The sequence below is a fragment of the Oncorhynchus tshawytscha genome, linkage group LG04 (assembly GCF_018296145.1).
Source record: "Oncorhynchus tshawytscha isolate Ot180627B linkage group LG04, Otsh_v2.0, whole genome shotgun sequence".
Classification (NCBI taxonomy): domain Eukaryota; kingdom Metazoa; phylum Chordata; class Actinopteri; order Salmoniformes; family Salmonidae; genus Oncorhynchus; species Oncorhynchus tshawytscha.
In genome coordinates this window covers 22,926,149-22,944,561 of record NC_056432.1, presented here as the reverse complement: position 1 = coordinate 22,944,561, position 18,413 = coordinate 22,926,149, and the positions used below count along the sequence as shown (strand labels likewise).

General features: G+C 42.9%; 1 protein-coding gene across 3 annotated transcripts; it reads left to right on the top strand.

Annotated features, from left to right (window-relative positions):
• Positions 1–11,385: 11,385 nt before the first annotated feature.
• LOC112248332 (phosphatidylinositol 4-phosphate 5-kinase-like protein 1) lies at positions 11,386–18,391 on the top strand. Of its 3 annotated transcripts, XM_024417253.2 has the most exons (11): positions 11,386–11,485; positions 11,599–11,658; positions 12,420–12,608; positions 15,908–15,958; positions 16,105–16,259; positions 16,382–16,506; positions 16,598–16,632; positions 16,710–16,765; positions 16,843–16,952; positions 17,128–17,290; positions 17,504–18,391. In XM_024417253.2, exons 3-11 carry the CDS (start codon positions 12,420–12,422, stop codon positions 17,940–17,942), a joined length of 1,323 nt encoding a protein of 440 aa, XP_024273021.1. In that variant the 5' UTR covers positions 11,386–11,485; positions 11,599–11,658; the 3' UTR covers positions 17,943–18,391. The 3 variants fall into 3 exon arrangements, with proteins under 3 accessions (XP_024273021.1, XP_024273020.1, XP_024273022.1); XM_024417252.2 differs by having other exon boundaries at positions 11,438–11,658; XM_024417254.2 differs by lacking the exons at positions 11,386–11,485; positions 11,599–11,658 and adding an exon at positions 13,271–13,295 and having other exon boundaries at positions 12,427–12,608.
• The last annotated feature ends 22 nt before the right edge of the window (positions 18,392–18,413 follow it).

The following is an 18,413-nucleotide window of genomic DNA, read 5'->3' as shown; positions in this document are numbered from 1 at the left end:
AATCTTGTCTTTTGTAATATTATTTTAACAAAATACAATTATTTTATATTATTTTAACAAATGCACATGTATAGTAAATAAAACAATTGACTGTAATCTTATCTATTTGAGATCCTCCAGAAATGTTATATATATACCAGTCAGAAGTTTGGACACACCTACTCATTCAAGGGTTTTCTTTATTTTTAACACCACACGGGCTATTTGACCAAGGAGAGTGATGTGCTGCATCAGATGACCTGGCCTCCACAATCACCTGCCCTCAACCCAATTGAGATGGTTTGGGATGAGTTGGACCGCAGAGTGAAGGAAAACCAGCCAACAAGTGCTCAGCATATGTGGGAACTTTGTGTAAGAGCCGTTTGAAAAGACCATTGAAATTTCGTCTTGTTTTGGTGGGATTAAGTTTTGGCCTGCCTGGTTACAGAACCATAAATGGTAGGTGATGGCGCTGAGGGAGAGGACGATGGTGCCAGGACCCACATCCCCCAGGGCACAGGCGTTGGGACAGGCATAGAGACTTTCCACCCAGATCTGCAAGGGGATGTCTCCACCAAAGTGTTGGGCCTACAGTGGAGCACTACTGTACTCTAGGTGTACTCTAGGACTAGGTAAAGCTGATGTCAGGGGGTAGGTGTACTCTAGGACTAGGGAAGGCTGATGTCAGGGGGTAAGTGTACTCTAGGACTAGGGAAAGCTGATGTCAGGGGGTAAGTGTACTCTAGGACTAGGGAAAGCTGATGTCAGGGGGTAAGTGTACTCTAGGACTAGGGACATCTGATGTCAGGGGGTAAGTGTACTCTAGGACTAGGGACATCTGATGTCAGGGGGTAAGTGTACTCTAGGACTAGGGACATCTGATGTCAGGAGGTAAGTGTACTCTAGGACTAGGGAAAGCTGATGTCAGTGGGTAAGTGTACTCTAGGACTAGGGAAAGCTGATGTCAGGGGGTAGGTGTACTCTAGGACTAGGGAAAGCTGATGTCAGGGGGTAGGTGTACTCTAGGACTAGGGAAAACTGATGTCATGGGGTAAGTGTACTCTAGGACTAGCGAAAGCTGATGTCATGGGGTAAGTGTACTCTAGGACTAGCGAAAGCTGATGTCAGGGGGTAGGTGTACTCTAGGACTAGGGAAAGCTGATGTCAGGGGGTAGGTGTACTCTAGGACTAGGGAAAACTGATGTCATGGGGTAAGTGTACTCTAGGACTAGCGAAAGCTGATGTCATGGGGTAAGTGTACTCTAGGACTAGGGAAAGCTGATTTTAGTGTTGAGCACAGACAACAATAATGACACTTCTGAATTACGCTTCTGCTTACCACAATATGAAACAGATAGTGTGCAAGCTGTTGTTGTCATGGTTTGTTTTGCCCTCATGTCTTCCATAGTTTATGTAGTGACTGATGTATGTGTTATTTCTGTAAAACCTGTCCAGTAAATAAAAAATAATTGAATTAATCTTTGGTGTCCTCTGTAAAGACTTAGGCCTATATCGATGCTTTACAGTATGTAATATTGACCAACACAAAATACTGCATATATATTTTTGAACTATGATGATTTTTACGAAAAAGTAAATACCTGACTGTCAAACAGGCAACCGTATCTGTGCAGTCTGTCCCTGCTCAGAGAATGGTTGACTCGCTGAAGGAGAGGAGGATCGTTGCATTCAGTGGCACATTCTCAGATGGCACAGGCTTTAAGTGTCACAGGAATCCATCTGAATCTCCAATGGCTGCCAGGTTTGTCACCCCTGAGCCATCCTTCATGATGCGTCTACAGTTACTTAAAACAGCCCATCCTTCTTCTCTTCAAGGCCGAGTGCAAGGCGAAGTGTTGGACATGGAGGGAGACGATGAAATGACACCAAAGCAGATGGATAAAGTAAAGAACCATCTGAAACCTTATCTAGACAATGTTGAAGTGGACCTCTAGCTAGTTGTTTGTTAAGGAAGGTTCATTAAGGCTGCCATTTGTAATGTAGCATCGTAGTGCCACTGACAAACTCATTAGAGCCCATCTACTGACACATTCCAGGCAGTCCACAAGGTGTGATCTTTTCCCAGAGGCACATAAACAATCAATGACACCATACACAAACCCATACATACACACAATTTAGTTCAGACTACTCCTGTATTATATCTATTCCCATACATTAAACTATACATTGAATATTTCCCCTCTATAATGAGAAGTTGCAGCTTTAGGCTAGGGTGTGGGGGTATTAAAAACACAGATGGGACTGGATAGATTAAAACTACTCAGCAAACTTAAAATACATTGTGACAATAATGGTGCAGCTTTATAGTGGTAGAGGTTCATAAGGTAGTGTGCTTGCCCTCATGTCCTTAAACAATTGTTTGACAGCCCCCTATATAAATCACTATGATAGGCAGTAAGTTGACGCCATCACTGCATTGCACACAGCTTTTACGCCTCTGCATGTGTGACAGTCCCCTATATTGAGTACCACAGTATGAGTCATAATACCCATCAAATCTAGCCGTTAAACACGGAAATGGTTCCAATGGTTTTACCCACCATTTCCACCATAGGGGACATTAAAACGACTTTGTATACGGTGGGGAGGCAAGTAGCCTAGTGGTTAGAGCATTGAGCCAATAACTGAAAGGTTGCTGGATTGAATCCCCGAGCTGACAAGATAAACATCTGTTGTTCTGCCTCTGAGCAAGGCTGTTCCCTGGGGAATGTCAATTAAGGCAGCCCCCTCCACCTCTCTGATTCCTCTCTGGTTGTGTTAAATGTGGAAGACACATTTGAAGGCATTCAGTTGTACAACTGACTTGGTATTCCCTTTTTTGTGTAGGCTTGACGTTTTGATAACAACGTTAATCTCTCTCGGACAAAGTAACTTTTATCAATACATTCGCCTGTAATCATCCCCTCAAAATGAAACACTAATTAGCCACTAATGTGGCTATCATACAGAACTACAACACGTAAGGCCCATGTTTCATGAGCTGAAATAGAAGTTTCCAGAAATGTTCTATACGCACAAAAAGCTTATTTTTCTAAAATGTTGTCACAAATTTGTTTACCTCCCTGTCAGTGAGCATTTCTCCTTTGCCAAGATAATTAATCCACCTGACAGGTGTAGCGTATCAAGAAGCTGATTAAACAGAATGATCATTACACAGATACACCTTGTGCTGGGGACATAAAGTGGTAGAATTCATAGGGTAGTGTGCTTGCCCTCATGCCCTGAAACATAAGGTAGTGTGCTTGCCCTCATGCCTTAAGCTACAGAGGGACCCATGGAGGCAGTGTGGTTATGGTATGGGCAGGCATAAGCTACAGACAACAAACACAATTGTATTTTATCGATGGCAATTTGAATGCACAGAGATACCGTGACGAGATCCTGAGACCCATTGTCGTGCCATTCATCCGCCGCCATTACCTCATGCTTTAGCATGATAATGCTCGGCCCCATGTCGCAAGGATCTGTACACAATTCCTGGAAGCTGAAAATGTCCCAGCTCTTCCATGGCCTGTATACTCACCAGACATTTCACCCATGCTCAGCATGTTCTGTATGCTCTGGATCGACGTGTACGACAGCATGTTCCAGTTCCCACCAATATCCAGCAACTTTGCACAGCCATTGAAGAGGAGTGGGACAACATTCTACAGACCACAAGCAACAGCCTGATCAACTCTATGCGAAGGAGAGGTATCACGCTGCATGAGGCAAATGGTTGTCACACCAGATACTGACTGGTCTTCTGATCCACACCTCTACCTTTTTTTAAGGTGTCTCTGACCGACAGATCTGTATTCCCAGATGTATATCTGTATTCTTGTGAAATCCATAGATTAAGGCCTAATGAATTCATTTAAATTGACTGATTTCCTTATATGAGCTGTAACTCAGTAATTCTTTGAAATTATTACATATTATGTATACATTTTTGTTCAGTGTAGCTAGTAAAAGGAACTTTTTGGGGGGTCTTTCACTTTGCGTCTGCAGCTGCCATTTTCTGTTGGGAAAGAGAAATGGACCACCATGGCAGAAGAGGAAGATCCAGACTCATCCACCATGGCAGAAGAGGAAGATCCAGACTCATCCACCATGGCAGAAGAGGAAGATCCAGACTCATCCACCATGGCAGAAGAGGAAGATCCAGACTCATCCACCATGGCAGAAGAGGAAGATCCAGACTCATCCACCATGGCAGAAGAGGAAGATCCAGACTCATCCACCATGGCAGAAGAGGAAGATCCAGACTCATCCACCATGGCAGAAGAGGAAGATCCAGACTCATCCACCATGGCAGAAGAGGGAGATCCAGACTCATCCACCATGGCAGAAGAGGAAGATCCAGACTCATCCACCATGGCAGAAGAGGAAGATCCAGACTCATCCACCATGGCAGAAGAGGGAGATCCAGGCCTCTCGGCCTCTGAAGAATGTAAAAGGCTGCTATTTGCACAATTGCAGAATGTTCTCACTGATGTGTAGGAAACATTAGCGCAGTTGAAGGTTCTAATGGAGAATCAGCTGTAAACCCGCAACAGGTATTTAGCATCACAGCTGTCTGATAAAGTACTGAGGATGGAAACAGGGCTTCCAGCCAAGGACATAAGACATGTTCAACATCGTTGATAAATACTTGGAACATTGCAAGGACTGCACTGTCTACTTTACCAAGTGAAGGGTCGAGGTGCTGTCTTTTGAGGATTGAGTGTTTATGGCGCTTATGAAGTTGCGTATGAAGTTACACCAACGTGCACCTGGCTCAATTATTCCATTGTAGTGCAATCACTGTCAGCAATGTTACCATCACTTTCATTCATGTGATCCACAAGCTTTTTTTCAGTAACATCATAAAGACTGCTCCAGAAAATGCAGAATGGTCATTGATTCTACTGACATAGAAGTTGCTACTCCAAGTCAGATGGCTCTGCAGAAGCAAATCTACTCTGTGTACAGTTCAATGCCCTCCTACTCCTGGGAGTTGCACATAATGCGATGATAACATACTGCAGTGATCTGTATCCAGGACCTGTGTCGGACAAAGCCATTGTCCAGAAGTCGGAGTTTGAGAAGATCTGGAGATGTCTGGAGGCATTATTTTGGCACCCAAAGGCTTCTTGATCTAGAGCTTGATGGATGCTGGAGTCACTGTGAACATTCCTCCATTCTTGATCAATGGAAAGTTAACAGAGTGAGAGACATCTCACAAAAGACATAGCGAGAAATAGGATCCATGCGGAGAGGGCAAATGCTCTACCAAAAGATTTCAATATCCTGAGATTCATTCCACCTTATCTGCATTGTTATAGTAATGTGCTGCTGCAGACTTGCTGTGCACTTGTAAACCTCCAAGACCCACTCATCAGAGAAGTAGCTGTTGATTGGAAACAATGAGACATGAGGATTAGATGTTGAGGGACCACTTGTCACATTGTCCAAGGTGGGTTTTTGTTATGATAAACAAGGTATTTTCTGTCCAGATAAAGATGTTGATAAGGCATTGAAAAAGACCCACCACTGACCAAATGTCTCTTTGATTTCCCATCCAATAGGAGTGCCGCTCTCAGGCCATCCGATGCATGGACATCCTGTGCCAGTGTGATCTGAGCACAAGCGTCCAGTTGTTGAAAATACAGCAGATCGAGCCTGTGGACGGACACGTCAGTAACTCATCAAATATGACACAATATTGTGTACAACAATGAATTTGTAGATATATCTGCACAGTATGTTTGTCATGTTTGTGTAAGGTTCTCATGACTTAAGATTGGATGTTGAGATGTACTCTCTCTCGCTCTAGTTAAGCAGTCCAGATTATTTTCTTATGGTGTGACCTATCCAACTCTACTTACCTCTTATTTGGAATTCAATGGAACGAGGAAGAATGCCAGATGCAGGGATAGCAGGTAGCCCATTGCTATGATTTGATGTTGGCTGTTAAATATATATATATATATATATCGGTGTCCCTTCCACGGGACGGTTGAGCTAACGTTGGCTGATGTGATTAGCATGAGGTTGTAAGTAATAAGAACATTTCCCAGGACATAGACATGTCTGATATTGGCAGAAAGCTCAAATTCTTGTTCATCTAACTGCTCTGTTCAATTTACAGTAGCTATCACAGTGAAATAATACCATGCTATTGTTTGAGGAGAGAGCACAATTTTGAACATGAAAAGTTATTAATAAACAAATGAGGCAATTTTGGGCAGTCTTGACACAATTTTTTAACAGAAATGCAATGGGTCATTGGATCAGTCTAAAACTTTGCATCTAGTGGCCAAAATCTAAATTGCACCTGGGCTGGAATAATGCATTATGGCCTTTCTCTTGCATTTCAAAGATGATGGTACAAAAAATTCAAAAGAACGGTTGTTTTCTTTCTTTGTATTATCTATTACCAGATCTATTGTATTACATTCCTTACACATTTCCACAAACTTCAAAGTGTTTCCTTTCAAATGGTACCAAGAATATGCATATCCTTGCTTTAGGGCCGGAGCTACAGGCAGTTAGATTTAGGTATGTCATTTTCGGCGATAATTGAAAAAAAAACCTCCTTAAGAGGTTCATTTGAAATATTGTCTGTTCAATTTAAATATTGTCAGTTAATCATTCCACTTAATCTGGCTGGCTAGTTAGCTGCCAAACTAACATACTGTGCAGAGACTACCTACATTACTTCATTTGGTTTGCTTTGAGTAAAACTTGAATGTAATACAAACTATTTTAGGAGCCTATTGTTTGTGTATGATCTTTATTCATTGTTCACTTGTTTTTCAACAATGCCAGGGACAGGTAGGGATGACTGGGGCCTTCAGCAAGTAAGAGAGGGGTTATGAAATTATTTGAACATCATAGATATAAATTCCCACTGTGCCCATGATAAAGTTAACTATATTACTTTAGTTGGCTGCTTTTATCAAAACGTGTATGTAATGTAACCTATTCTGGGAGCCTAGTGTGTGTGGAATATTTTTGGACCATTGGCTACTGACAAAAGGTGTGACGAAAACACGGATCCAGTGCCCCCTCCCCGCAAAACCCAATTTGATTGGAATAAAACATCAAGGTAAGATAAAAACTGATTTGTGTGCAAAAAAATAGTTACAAGATATTTACAGATGTTCACTGTTGCAGTGCCAACTGCACAGAACCTGTCTAGTCCAGCAATATGAGTCTGCCAGAAGTCGTCACGCTGGATGGGGATAGTGATAGAGGCTTTGGTGATCCACACAGCGACGAATCAAGTGTCCATTCCAGTGATGTGGAGCTGCCTTTGGACATCAGTGAGGATGCTCTTCAAGGAGGCGGTAAGACCCTCCCTCCTCTTGGATGTAAAAATCCTTAGACTTCACTGCCTCTTCAATGGTAAGGTCCCTTGCACCATAGGGACACTTAGCCTCCACCACTGCTGTGGTGCGCATCCGACACTCCGGTGAGGCACCCAGGATACCAGACCCTGTGACCCAAAGCCCTGACTCCTGCACATCCATTCCTGTGGACATTTTGAATGCCTTGTTGCCCTCCTCTTTGTTATCTGTGCCCCACTTTACACACAATACCCCTTCCAACGTCTGTGATCTGAGGACCCTTTTTAGCAGCGACGGAGTAACGAGCTTTGCCCTAACCACTGCTTCACAATTGCTGGCCGTCAACCTCCCTCACCTCATGGTGTGCCAGTTTGGGTTGTTGCGCTGTCTAACTGTTGCCTGCCATGTAGCCTCTTGCAGCTCCACCGAGAGCGCCATGCCAGGCAGGAGGCCTGCGTGACCCAGGTGCCCTTGTTTTTTAACAATGTCCGGTACAGACAGGGATGACAGGGAGGGTAGTTCTTCTGGGACAGGTTCAAGGATACATGCAATTCCACTGAACCTGCCCCAGAGACGGTTCCTTAGCCACTGAAGATCCTCCTCTGTGGGCTCTAGGGACAGAGGCTTGTATTGTTTGTCCAGGTACAGGTCCTCCACTGATTGCACCTCGATGGGCACGGCTGGCTTCCTCCACTCACATTCCACATCTGTACGGCTGACATTGTGAACCGCATAAATAGCCAATGCAGCAGCATGGCTACACTTATGAGCTTCACGGCGGCATTCACATGTGGTAGTGAGAATCCCCTGGTCACCTATAGAGACCTGCCAAGAGGAAGGATGTTAAGTGCCACATGCCTTTCAATGCATGACTTTAAACACCTTCAAATGCCTTTGTTTTAAGAAATGTGCAATATAAAGTTTGATTTGATTGATGACATTACAGCTGTAAAATATTGAATCAACTGTAATTTTCATGAGGACAAGTGTCATTTTTCCATAAACTTAATTGAGAACTTGGGATTTTATCACTTGACATATCAATCATACAGTGGGAATGATCCTATTAATCAATGCATGTTTGTATTCACTTTTTTCACCTTTATTTAACCAGGTAGGCTAGTTCCATTCAGGATAAATAAATCCTGTGCTCTGGTCATGCAACTACAATATAGGCTGGTTGTCAAAACAAAGTCAATAATTCTGAATGTCAATAGATTGTTTGATTCATTCTCATCAATTACAACATTCTAGAACTGAGTTATCACTCATCTAAGTCTGGTATACTGGGTCATCTGGTTAATGATTATATCATTGATTAAGTGTCTCTTTCCTTGTAGAATGTTGACAGCTGTGTAGAACACATAGTATTGCTAAGATGCTCAAACTTAATAGCTACACTCACCGACACAGGATAAACTTTATCCCATGCTGGCCCTTACCCAGTGGTGGAAAAGTACCCAATTGTAGTACTTGAGTAAAAGTATAGATACCTTAATAGAAAGTTACTCAAGTAAAAGTGAAAGTCAGCTTGTAAAATACTACTTGAGTAAAAGTCTAAAAGTATTTGGTTTTAAATATACTTAAGCATCAAAAGTAAATGTAATTGCTCAAATTGCTCAAAAGTAAAACTATAAATCATTTAAAAATAATTATATTAAGTAGGGGCACACTCCAACACTCCAAAATTATTTACAAAAAATGCATTTGTGTTAAGTGAGTCCGCCTGGCCAGAGGCAGTAGCGATGACCAAGTGTTCTCTTGATAAGTGCTTGAATCTGACCATTTTCCTGTCTTGTGAAGCATTCAAAGTGTAACGAGTACTTTTGGGTGTCAGGGAAAATGTATGGAGTAAAAAGTACAACATTTTCTTCAGGAATGTAGTGAAGTAAAAGTTGTCAAAATTATAAATAGTAAAGTAAAGTACAGATACCCCCAAAAACAACTTAAGTAGTACTTTAAAGTATTCTTACTTAAGCACTTCTCACCCCCTCACTATAGCTGCACTTCTCCACATGGCCAGACTTATAATGGTATTTTTGCCTTTTAATGCTTTTGAAAAATACCATAAGGTCTGAACTAGACACCAAAGTTGACATACTGTACAAACAATTATCTAGGCTAAGTAAAACTACATGTTTTTTTGATCTACTGCTCCGCTAACTAGCTAGCTAAAGTATAGTCAGTGGCTAGCTAAGACATAGAAAGGGGACATAAGAAGTTCAACACTTTATTCAAATAATTTCAATACAGCACATGGATTCATCATGGATTGGGCACAGAAGGTCTCTGATCCGCTGGTGAATGGTAGCTGACAGTGTTGGCTAGAGATGACGTGTAGGAGCTTCTTGCAGGAATTTGTAGTCTTGCAGAGGTCTTCTCTGTTGCTAATTAGCGGTCAAACTATTTTTTTGTATACTGTGGCAAATATATTAATAAAACTCACCTTGTCCGAGAGAGAATTACATGTTATTAAAAACGTCATGCCAAGGTAACCCTACAGCTCAGCGTTCAACACCACAGTACACACAAAGCTCATCACTAAGCTAAGGACCCTGGAACTAAACACCTCCCTCTACAACTGGATCCTGGACTTCCTGACGGGCCGCCCTCAGGTGGTAAGGGTAGGCAACAACACATCTGCCACATTGATCCTTAACACTGGGGCCCCTCAGGGGTGTGTACTTAGTACCCTCCTGTACTCCCAGTTCAACCACGGCTGCGTGGCCAAGTACGACTCCAACACCATCATTACGTTTGCTGACGACACAACAGTAGGCCTGATCACCGACAGTGATGGGACAGCCTATAGGGAGGAGGTTTCTCAATGTGAGCAAGACAAAGGATCTAATTGTGGACTACAAGAAAAGGAAGGCCGAACAGGCCCCAATTAACATTGACGGGGCTGTAATGGAGCGGGCTGAGAGTTTCAAGTTCCTTTGTGTCCACATCACCAACAAACTATCATGGCCCAAACATACCAAGTCGCAAAGAGGGCATGACAACACCTTTTCCTTCTCAGAAGACTGAAAAGATTTGACATGGGTCTCCAGATCCTCAAAAAGTTCTACAGCTGCACCAGCAAGAGCATCCTGACCGGTTGCATCACAGCCTGGTATGCCAATTGCTCGACATCCAACCGTAAGGTGCTACAGAGGGTAGTGAGTACAGACCTGTACATCACTGGGGCCAAGCTTCCAGCCATCCAGGACCTATATACTAGGCAGTGTCAGAGGAAAGCCCAAAAAATTGTCAAAGACTTCAGTCACTCAGACTGTTCTCTCTGCTACCGCACGGCAAGCGGTTCCGGAGTGCCAAGTCCAGGTCCAAAAGGTTCCTTAACAGCTTCTACCCCCAAGCCATAAGACTGCTGAACAATTTATAAAATGGCCACCAGGACTATTTAGATTAACACCCCACTCCCCAGCACATGGACTCGGTACAGGAACCACCTGTATGTAGCTTTGTTATTGTTATTTTATTGTGTTACTTTTCCTTTTCTTTTTCACTTTAGTTTATTTGGTAAATATTTTCTTAACTTTATTCCTTGAACTGCATTGTTAGTTTAGGGCTTGTAAGTAAGCATTTCACGGTAAGATCTACACCTGTTGTATTCATCATTTCACGGTAAGGTCTACACCTGTTGTATTCGGTGCATGTGACAAATAACATTTGATTAGACCAAATACATACTTCATTTGAAGTGTTTGGAAAATTCACAATGTGAAAAATGAATGGTAGAAAGATGATTGGAACCATTTCCGGGTTTGAACACTAGGTTTTATGGGTATTATGACACGTCCAATGTGGGGAACTATAATGGTGCTTTCAAGACAACTGGGAACTCTGAAAAATAAACAAGGTAAAATCCTGACATCAGTGATCTTCAGGTCTAGCTCTAGAAAGATGCCAGAGTTTCAGACTTCAGACAAGCATTTCACCAGTTGTAGCTAGTTTTTTTCCGAGTTCCCAATTGTCTTGAACGCACTCAAGTCGGAAGTTGCAGATTTCCAAGTTCCCAGTTGTTTTGAACACGGCCTACATCACTACAATAGGAAGTAAACACCCTCACTGCATTGCACACACCTTTTAGGCCTCTGCAGGTGTGATACACCCTGAAAATCTTGTCCAACCTGTTTACTGTGGTACTACTCTCGGCTGGAGAAAGAGTTAAGAGAATATAGACCATTGTCATGAAATGTGCTTCTTTTTGTATACATGGCTAAACCAAATGCTATTCAATCGCATATGAAAATAATGACTTAATTTTCACTGAATTCAGATATTGTTGGTACAGCCCGGCATCCAAAGTTACAGGAAACCTGGTTTCTTGACGTTTAAGGTAAGAACTTTTGTGACATAGTGGTTGTCAGCTTTCATGCCAGTTACACTCAGACATTGCTTACAGTTGTAACGAATATACATTTGTCTTTGTTCTCCCCAAAAATATGAATTTCGTAGCCACGGGATAATTACAATTTCTTCTAATTAAAAACACCTGTCTAACTTGAAATTGAGCTACTCAGTAGACGGTGTACAAAACATTAGGAACACCTGCTCTTTCCATAAGACTGACCAGGTGAGAGCTATGATCCCTTGTTGATGTCATCGGTTAAATCCACTTCAATTAATGTAGATAAAAGGGAAGAGACTGGTTAAAGGAGGTTTAAGCCTTGAGACATGGATTGTGTATGTGTGCCATTGAGGGTGACTGGGCAAGACAAAATAATGAAGTGCCACTGAACGGGATATGCTAGTAGGTGCCAGGCACATCGGTTTGAGTGTGTCAAGAACTACAATGCTGCAGTTTTTTTCACGCTCATCAGTTTCCTGTGTATCAAGAATGGTCCACCACCCAAAGGACATCCAGCCAACTTGACACAACTGTGGGAAGCGTTGGCGTCAACATGGGCCAGCTTCCCTGTGGAACGCTTTCGACACATTGTAGAGTCCGTGCCTTGACGAGTTGAGGCTGTTTTGAAGGAAAAAGGGGGTGCAACTCAATATTAAGGTGTTCTTCAAGTTTTGTGCACTCTGTGTGTGTGTGTGTGTGTGTGTGTGTGTGTGTGTGTGTGTGTGTGTGTGTGTGTGTGTGTGTGTCAGATGGAGAAGAGGAACGTTCAGCGTTGCTCTGGGACAACAAGGCGGAGGCGGTGGTGGGGTCTGAGGAGGCGCTGGAGAATGTTAGGCCTGTTTGAAATCAACCAGGAACATGAGTTCTACAGCTTCACCTGTCTTATGAAAGAGGGGCTGCATGCTGCCCTACAGACCAGCATCGACACACCAGGACCTGTCAGTAAAACTATAGACAAGAATATACACACTATTTCAACTGTTGCACAGAATACATTTTTATACCATAGGAACTTACTACATTGACACAACTCTGAGAAAAGTACTGTACATACAGCACTTGCATTGTACAGATGTACTGAACAAAAAATGTAAATGCAACAAATTCAAATATTTTTACTGAGTTACAGTTCAGTCAATTGAAATAAATTCATTAGGCCCTAATCTATGGATTTCACATGGGAGAGCATAGGCCCACCTACTTGGGAGCCAGGCCCAGCCAATTAGAATGAGTTTTTCCCCACAAAAGGGCTTTATTACAGACCGATAATGATCATACTGTTTAATCAGCTTCTTGATAATCCATCCACTTGACAGGTGTGGCATATTTTAGCAAAGGAGAAATGCTCACTAATAGGGATGTGCACAATTTGAGAAGCTTTTTGTATGTGTGGAACATTTTTTGGGACCTTTTATTTCAGCTCATAAAACACGGGACCAACACTTTACATTTTGCGTTTTTTAAATTTTTGTTCAGCAGATTTCGAAGTACAATGCAAGTACCTTTTTCAAAGAGTTTCTTTAATAATCCCACAGCCCCCAATTTAATAAGATTGCCTTTTTTGAACTAACACTTGTATTTGTCCTTTCCCCACTACTAGCACTGTCTTTGGTAGCTACTTTGAGGTAACAGTTACTTACTATGACTGAGATATGTGGTTGTCCCATCGACAGTGCATTCGGGAAGTATTCAGGTCCCTTGACTTTTTCCACATTTTGTTACATTACAGCCTTATTCTAAAATGTATGAAGATATTTTACATACAATACCCCATAATGACAAAGCTAAAACAAGTTTTTAGTAATGTTTATACATTAAAAAAGAAATAGCTTATTTACATACGTATTGAGAACCTTTGCTATGAGACTCGAAATTGAGCTCCGGTGCCTCCTGTTTCCATCAATCATCACTTGATTGGAGTCCACCTGTGGTCAATTCCAATTGATTTGGAAAGGCACAAACCTGTCTATATAAGGTCCCACAGTTGACAGTACATGTCAGAGCAAAAACCAAGCCATGAGGTCAAAAGGAGTTGTTCGAGAGCTCTGAGACAGAATTGTGTCGAGGCACAGATCTGGGGAAGGGTACCAAAATATTTCTGCAGCATTGAAGGTACCCAAGAACACAGTGGCCTCCATCATTCTTAAATGGAAGAAGTTTGGAACCACCAAGACTCTTCCTAGAGCTGGCCGCCCGGCCAAACTGATCAATCTGGGGAGAAGGGTCTTGGTCAGGGAGGTGACCAAGAACCCGATGTTCACTCTGATAGTGCTCCAGAGTTACTCTGTGGAGATGGGAGAACCTTCCAGAAGGACAACCATCTCTTCAGCACGCCAGTGGTCAGAAGGAAGACACTCCTCAGTAAAAGATGCATGTAATGCTGCTCTGAGTTTTCCAAAAGGCACCTAAAGGACTCTCTGACCATGAGCAACCAGATTCTCTGGTATGATGAATCCAAGATTGAACTCTTTGACCTGAATGCCAAATGTCACGTATGGAGGAAACCAGGCACTGCTGATCACCTGGCCAATACCATCCCTATGGTGAAGCATGGTGGTGGCAGCATCATGGTGTGGGGATGCTTTTCAGTGGCAGGGATTGGGAGACTAGTCAGGATCGAGGGAAAGATGAACGGAGCAAAGTACAGAGAGATCATTGATGAAAACCTGCTCCAGAGCGCGCAGGACCTCAGACTGGGGTGAAGGTTCACCTTCCAACAAGACAACAACCCTAAGCACACAGCCAAGACAATGCCAGAGTGGCTTCTCTGAATGTCCTTCAGTGGCCCACCCAGAGCCTGGCCTTGAACCCGATCGAACATCTCTGGCGAGACCTGGAAATGCCTGTGCAGCGACGCTCCCCATCCAACCTGACGGCTTGAGAGGATCTGCAGAGAAGAATGGGAGAAATAAAATGTATTTATATAGCCCTTCTTACATCAGCTGATATCTCAAAGTGCTGTACAGAAACTCAGCCTAAAACCCCGAACAGCAAGCAATGCAGGTGTAGAAGCACGGTGGCTAGGAAAAACTCCCTAGAAAGGCCAAAACTTAGGTAGAAACCTAGAGAGGAACCAGGCTATGAGGGGAGGCCAGTCCTCTTCTGGCTGTGCCGGGTGGAGATTATAACAGAACATGGCCAAGATGTTCATAAATGACCAGCATGGTCAAAGAATAATAATCACAGTAGTTGTCGAGTGTGCAGCAAGTCAGCACCTCAGGAGTAAATGTCAGTTGGCTTTTCATAGCCGATCATTAAGAGTATCTCTACCGCTCCTGCTGTCTCTAGAGCGTTGAAAACGGGTAGCACGTCCGGTGAACAGGTCAGGGTTCCATAGCCACAGGCAGAACAGTTGGAACTGGAGCAGCAGCACGGCCAGGTGGACTGAGGACAGCAAGGAGTCATCATGCCAAGTAATCCTGAGGCATGGTCCTAGGGCTCTGGTCCTCCGAGAGAGAGAATTCGAGCGCGCATACTAAAATTCACACAGGACACCGGATAAGACCGGAGAAGTACTCCAGATATAACAGACTGACCCTAGCCCCCCGACACATAAACTACTGCAGCATAAATACTGGAGGCTGAGACCGGAGGGGTCAGGAGACACTGTGGCCCCATCCGACGATACCCCCGGACAGGGCCAAACGGGCAGGATATAACCCCACCCACTTTGCCAAAGCACAGCTCCCACACCACTGGAGGGATATCTTCAACCACCAATTTACCATCCTGAGACAAGGCCGAGTATAGCCCACAAAGATCTCTGCCACGGCACAACCCAAGTGGGGGAGAAACTCCCCAAAGACGGGTGTGCCAAGTTTGTAGCATCACTCCCCAGAAGACTTGAGGCTGTAATCGCTGCCCAAGGTGCTTCAACAAAGGTATTGAGTAAAGTGTCTGAATACTTATGTAAATGTGATATTGTTGTTTTTTAAATCAAAAATACATGCATTTTCAATCATTTCTTAACCCATTTTTGCTTTGTCATTATGGAGCATTTTGTGTAGATTGAGGGGGTGGGGGGACAATTTAATCCATGTTAGAATAAGGCTGTTACGTAACTGGAAAAAGTGAAGGTGTCTAAACACTTTCCGAATGCACTGTAGCTACAGTATCTTAAAATGAATGCATTAACTGTAAGCCCCTCTAGATAAGAGCATCTGCTAAATACCCATAGTTTTTTATTTTGTTGATATGACAAACCTTTCATTGTGGGTTGATTTATTGTTTCACTCAGGATGAACTTTCTGCTGAACATTACAAATCGGAGCAGACTCAAGTCCACAAGGTGCTATTTAAACAATATTCACATGAATAACACTATGAATCACTATTCGCATGGAAAACCAATCCTGACAATTTACTGTCTATTTTAGTGAATGTTTTATGGGACATATTTTTTGATCCATGGTCCTCTGTTGCCTGTCCCTGTAGGACTATGAGATGCAGACATTTGCAGGACTGGTGTTTTCCAGCTTGCGGTACTCCCTGGACATAAATGAGGAGGAGTACAAGAGATCCCTCACTTCAGACAGCTGCTATCTACAGTTCATGAGCAACTCTAAGAGCAAGGCTGACTTCTTCCTCACGTGAGGCCTACTGAAGGACAACATACAAATCATCAAATAAACACACTTAATCTATCTCAACTCTGTAGTTGCACATGCAGAAAAGGCCTTTTTTAAATTATATTTTTTTAAACCTCCTTAAGGAATGACAAGAGGTTCTTCCTAAAGACACAGAATAAGCAGGAGGTGAAGTTTCTTCTTTCCAACCTGATGGCATATATGGATCACTTGGAGAAATACCCCCACTCGTTGTTGGTCAGATTCCTGGGTGAGAGAAAATATCACATAAGAAATATTGGGTACAATGTCACCTGTTGCATATAATTTTGTCAGCTGTGCATGCTCTTTTCTTATTCCAGGTCTCCATAGTATCCAAGTACCAAATGAAACAAAGGTGATTATAATGAAGTACACATTCAAACACAGCTGTAAAAAAAACAACTATTTAACTCTTCTCTTAATCTTTCTCAGAAGTATTTCATTGTGATGCAGAGTGTGTTTTACCCGGACGAGAGGATTGATACAAGGTGAAAATCTTTTGTGATGTAGTTAAAAAAAATCTCTTTCTGGATTGTGTGTTGACAATTTTGTCTTTGTCTCTTAGATATGACATTAAGGGCTGTGAGGTGGGTAGGTGGACTGACCCTGCATCTACTGGAAGCCCAGTTAAGATTCTGAAGGATAACAACTTTGAAGGAAAGCACATCATTCTGGGTAAGAGCTTGGTATGCCCTATATCTGCCAGCACCTGACGGAATGGAGTAAGTCATATTTTATTGTTGTTTTCTTGTGTCTTATGACTTAAACAGAAAGGGAAATTAAGTGTCATTCACAAAGGTAAAAACCCATGCATTCCCCTAAGAAGTAAATGTTTATCATGTGTTGACAGATCAGAAGAGCTCCTGGCTTGTGGATCAGGTTGAAATAGACACAGCTTTCCTCCGTAGCCTCAATGTGCTTGACTACAGCATACTGCTGGCCCATCAACCCTTGCACAAAGATGAGCTGGACGGGAAGCACTCCTTTAGTAACCTTATTGTGCGCACTGAAAAGTAGGTGTTCAGTGGCGCACAATCTACTGTATGGCAAAAAATGTTACGGAGTAGTCTTTATTGGACACTCCAGACATGCAGTTGTTGCTCAGCTAATGTAAGGTAACACAGTGAGAAGACCATTTGGTAATGAGGGCTTTTACTCTTATCCTTAATGTAAGCTGATTGTTATCTCTCTTCTTAATCAGTTTTTACATGCTCTTTCCTCTGCAGGTCCATGGCCCAAGACAGTCCCACAGAGGAAGATCATCCCACTATTTCATTGTTGGGGGGAGACTCTTTTCGACTGGCATCAGATACAATAGACAGTGGGCCAGACCATGTCCAGGACACAGGGGAGCACTCTGGCCATTCAATCCACTGCCAGGAGATAAATCTGCCCTCTGTAAACAGTACAGATGCAGAACTCCATGAGTTCCATGCTCATCACCGTAGGCTGCTGCCTAATTTCAAGAACTCTGTGCATGTCATAGATGGGCCTGAGCTGCGCTACTTTGTGGGTATTGTAGACATTTTTACTGTGTACGGTTTGAAGAAAAGGCTGGAGAACCTGTGGAAGAGTCTGCGCTTCCCTGGCAGAGCCTTCTCCACTGTCAGCCCAGCTACCTACTCCCAGAGGTTCTGCCGGTGGGTAAAGGACCACACCAAGTAAAACGGGGACACTGTGTCTCTAGAAATGCATCTAGCCATCTATCTAGATAATCTGGGCATTTTTTCCCCCTGTTTTTGTAGGTAACAGTATGAACAATAGGTGGCACCACAGCTTCTGTTGTAGTGGTGGTAGCCTATTTTCAAAATACAGATACAACACACCCAATTTAATTACGCAATAAGGCATGAGGGGTTGTGGTGTATATGACCAATATACCGTGGCTATGGGCTGTTTTTATGCATGACTCAACGCGGAGTGCCTGGATACAGCTCTTTATATTGGCCATATACCACAAGCCCCCAGGGTGCCTTATTGCTATTTGAAACTGGTTACCAACGTAATTAGAGCAGTAAAAAGAAAAGTGTTGTCATACCCGTTGTGTGTCAGCCAATCAGTATTCAGGGCTCAAACCATCCAGTTTATACTTGTTATTAAATGTGTTCATATTATTATGGTATTCTGTGTGTTTAT

Bases quoted from the DNA above. Each gene is read 5' to 3' on its own strand.
- LOC112248332 (XM_024417253.2), top strand. From the start codon at position 12,420: ATGGAGAAGAGGAACGTTCAGCGTTGCTCTGGGACAACAAGGCGGAGG. The intron at 12,609-15,907 runs GTCAGTAAAACT...TGTTTCACTCAG, and splicing joins GCATCGACACACCAGGACCT to GATGAACTTTCTGCTGAACA. The intron at 16,766-16,842 runs GTGAAAATCTTT...TTTGTCTCTTAG, and splicing joins GACGAGAGGATTGATACAAG to ATATGACATTAAGGGCTGTG.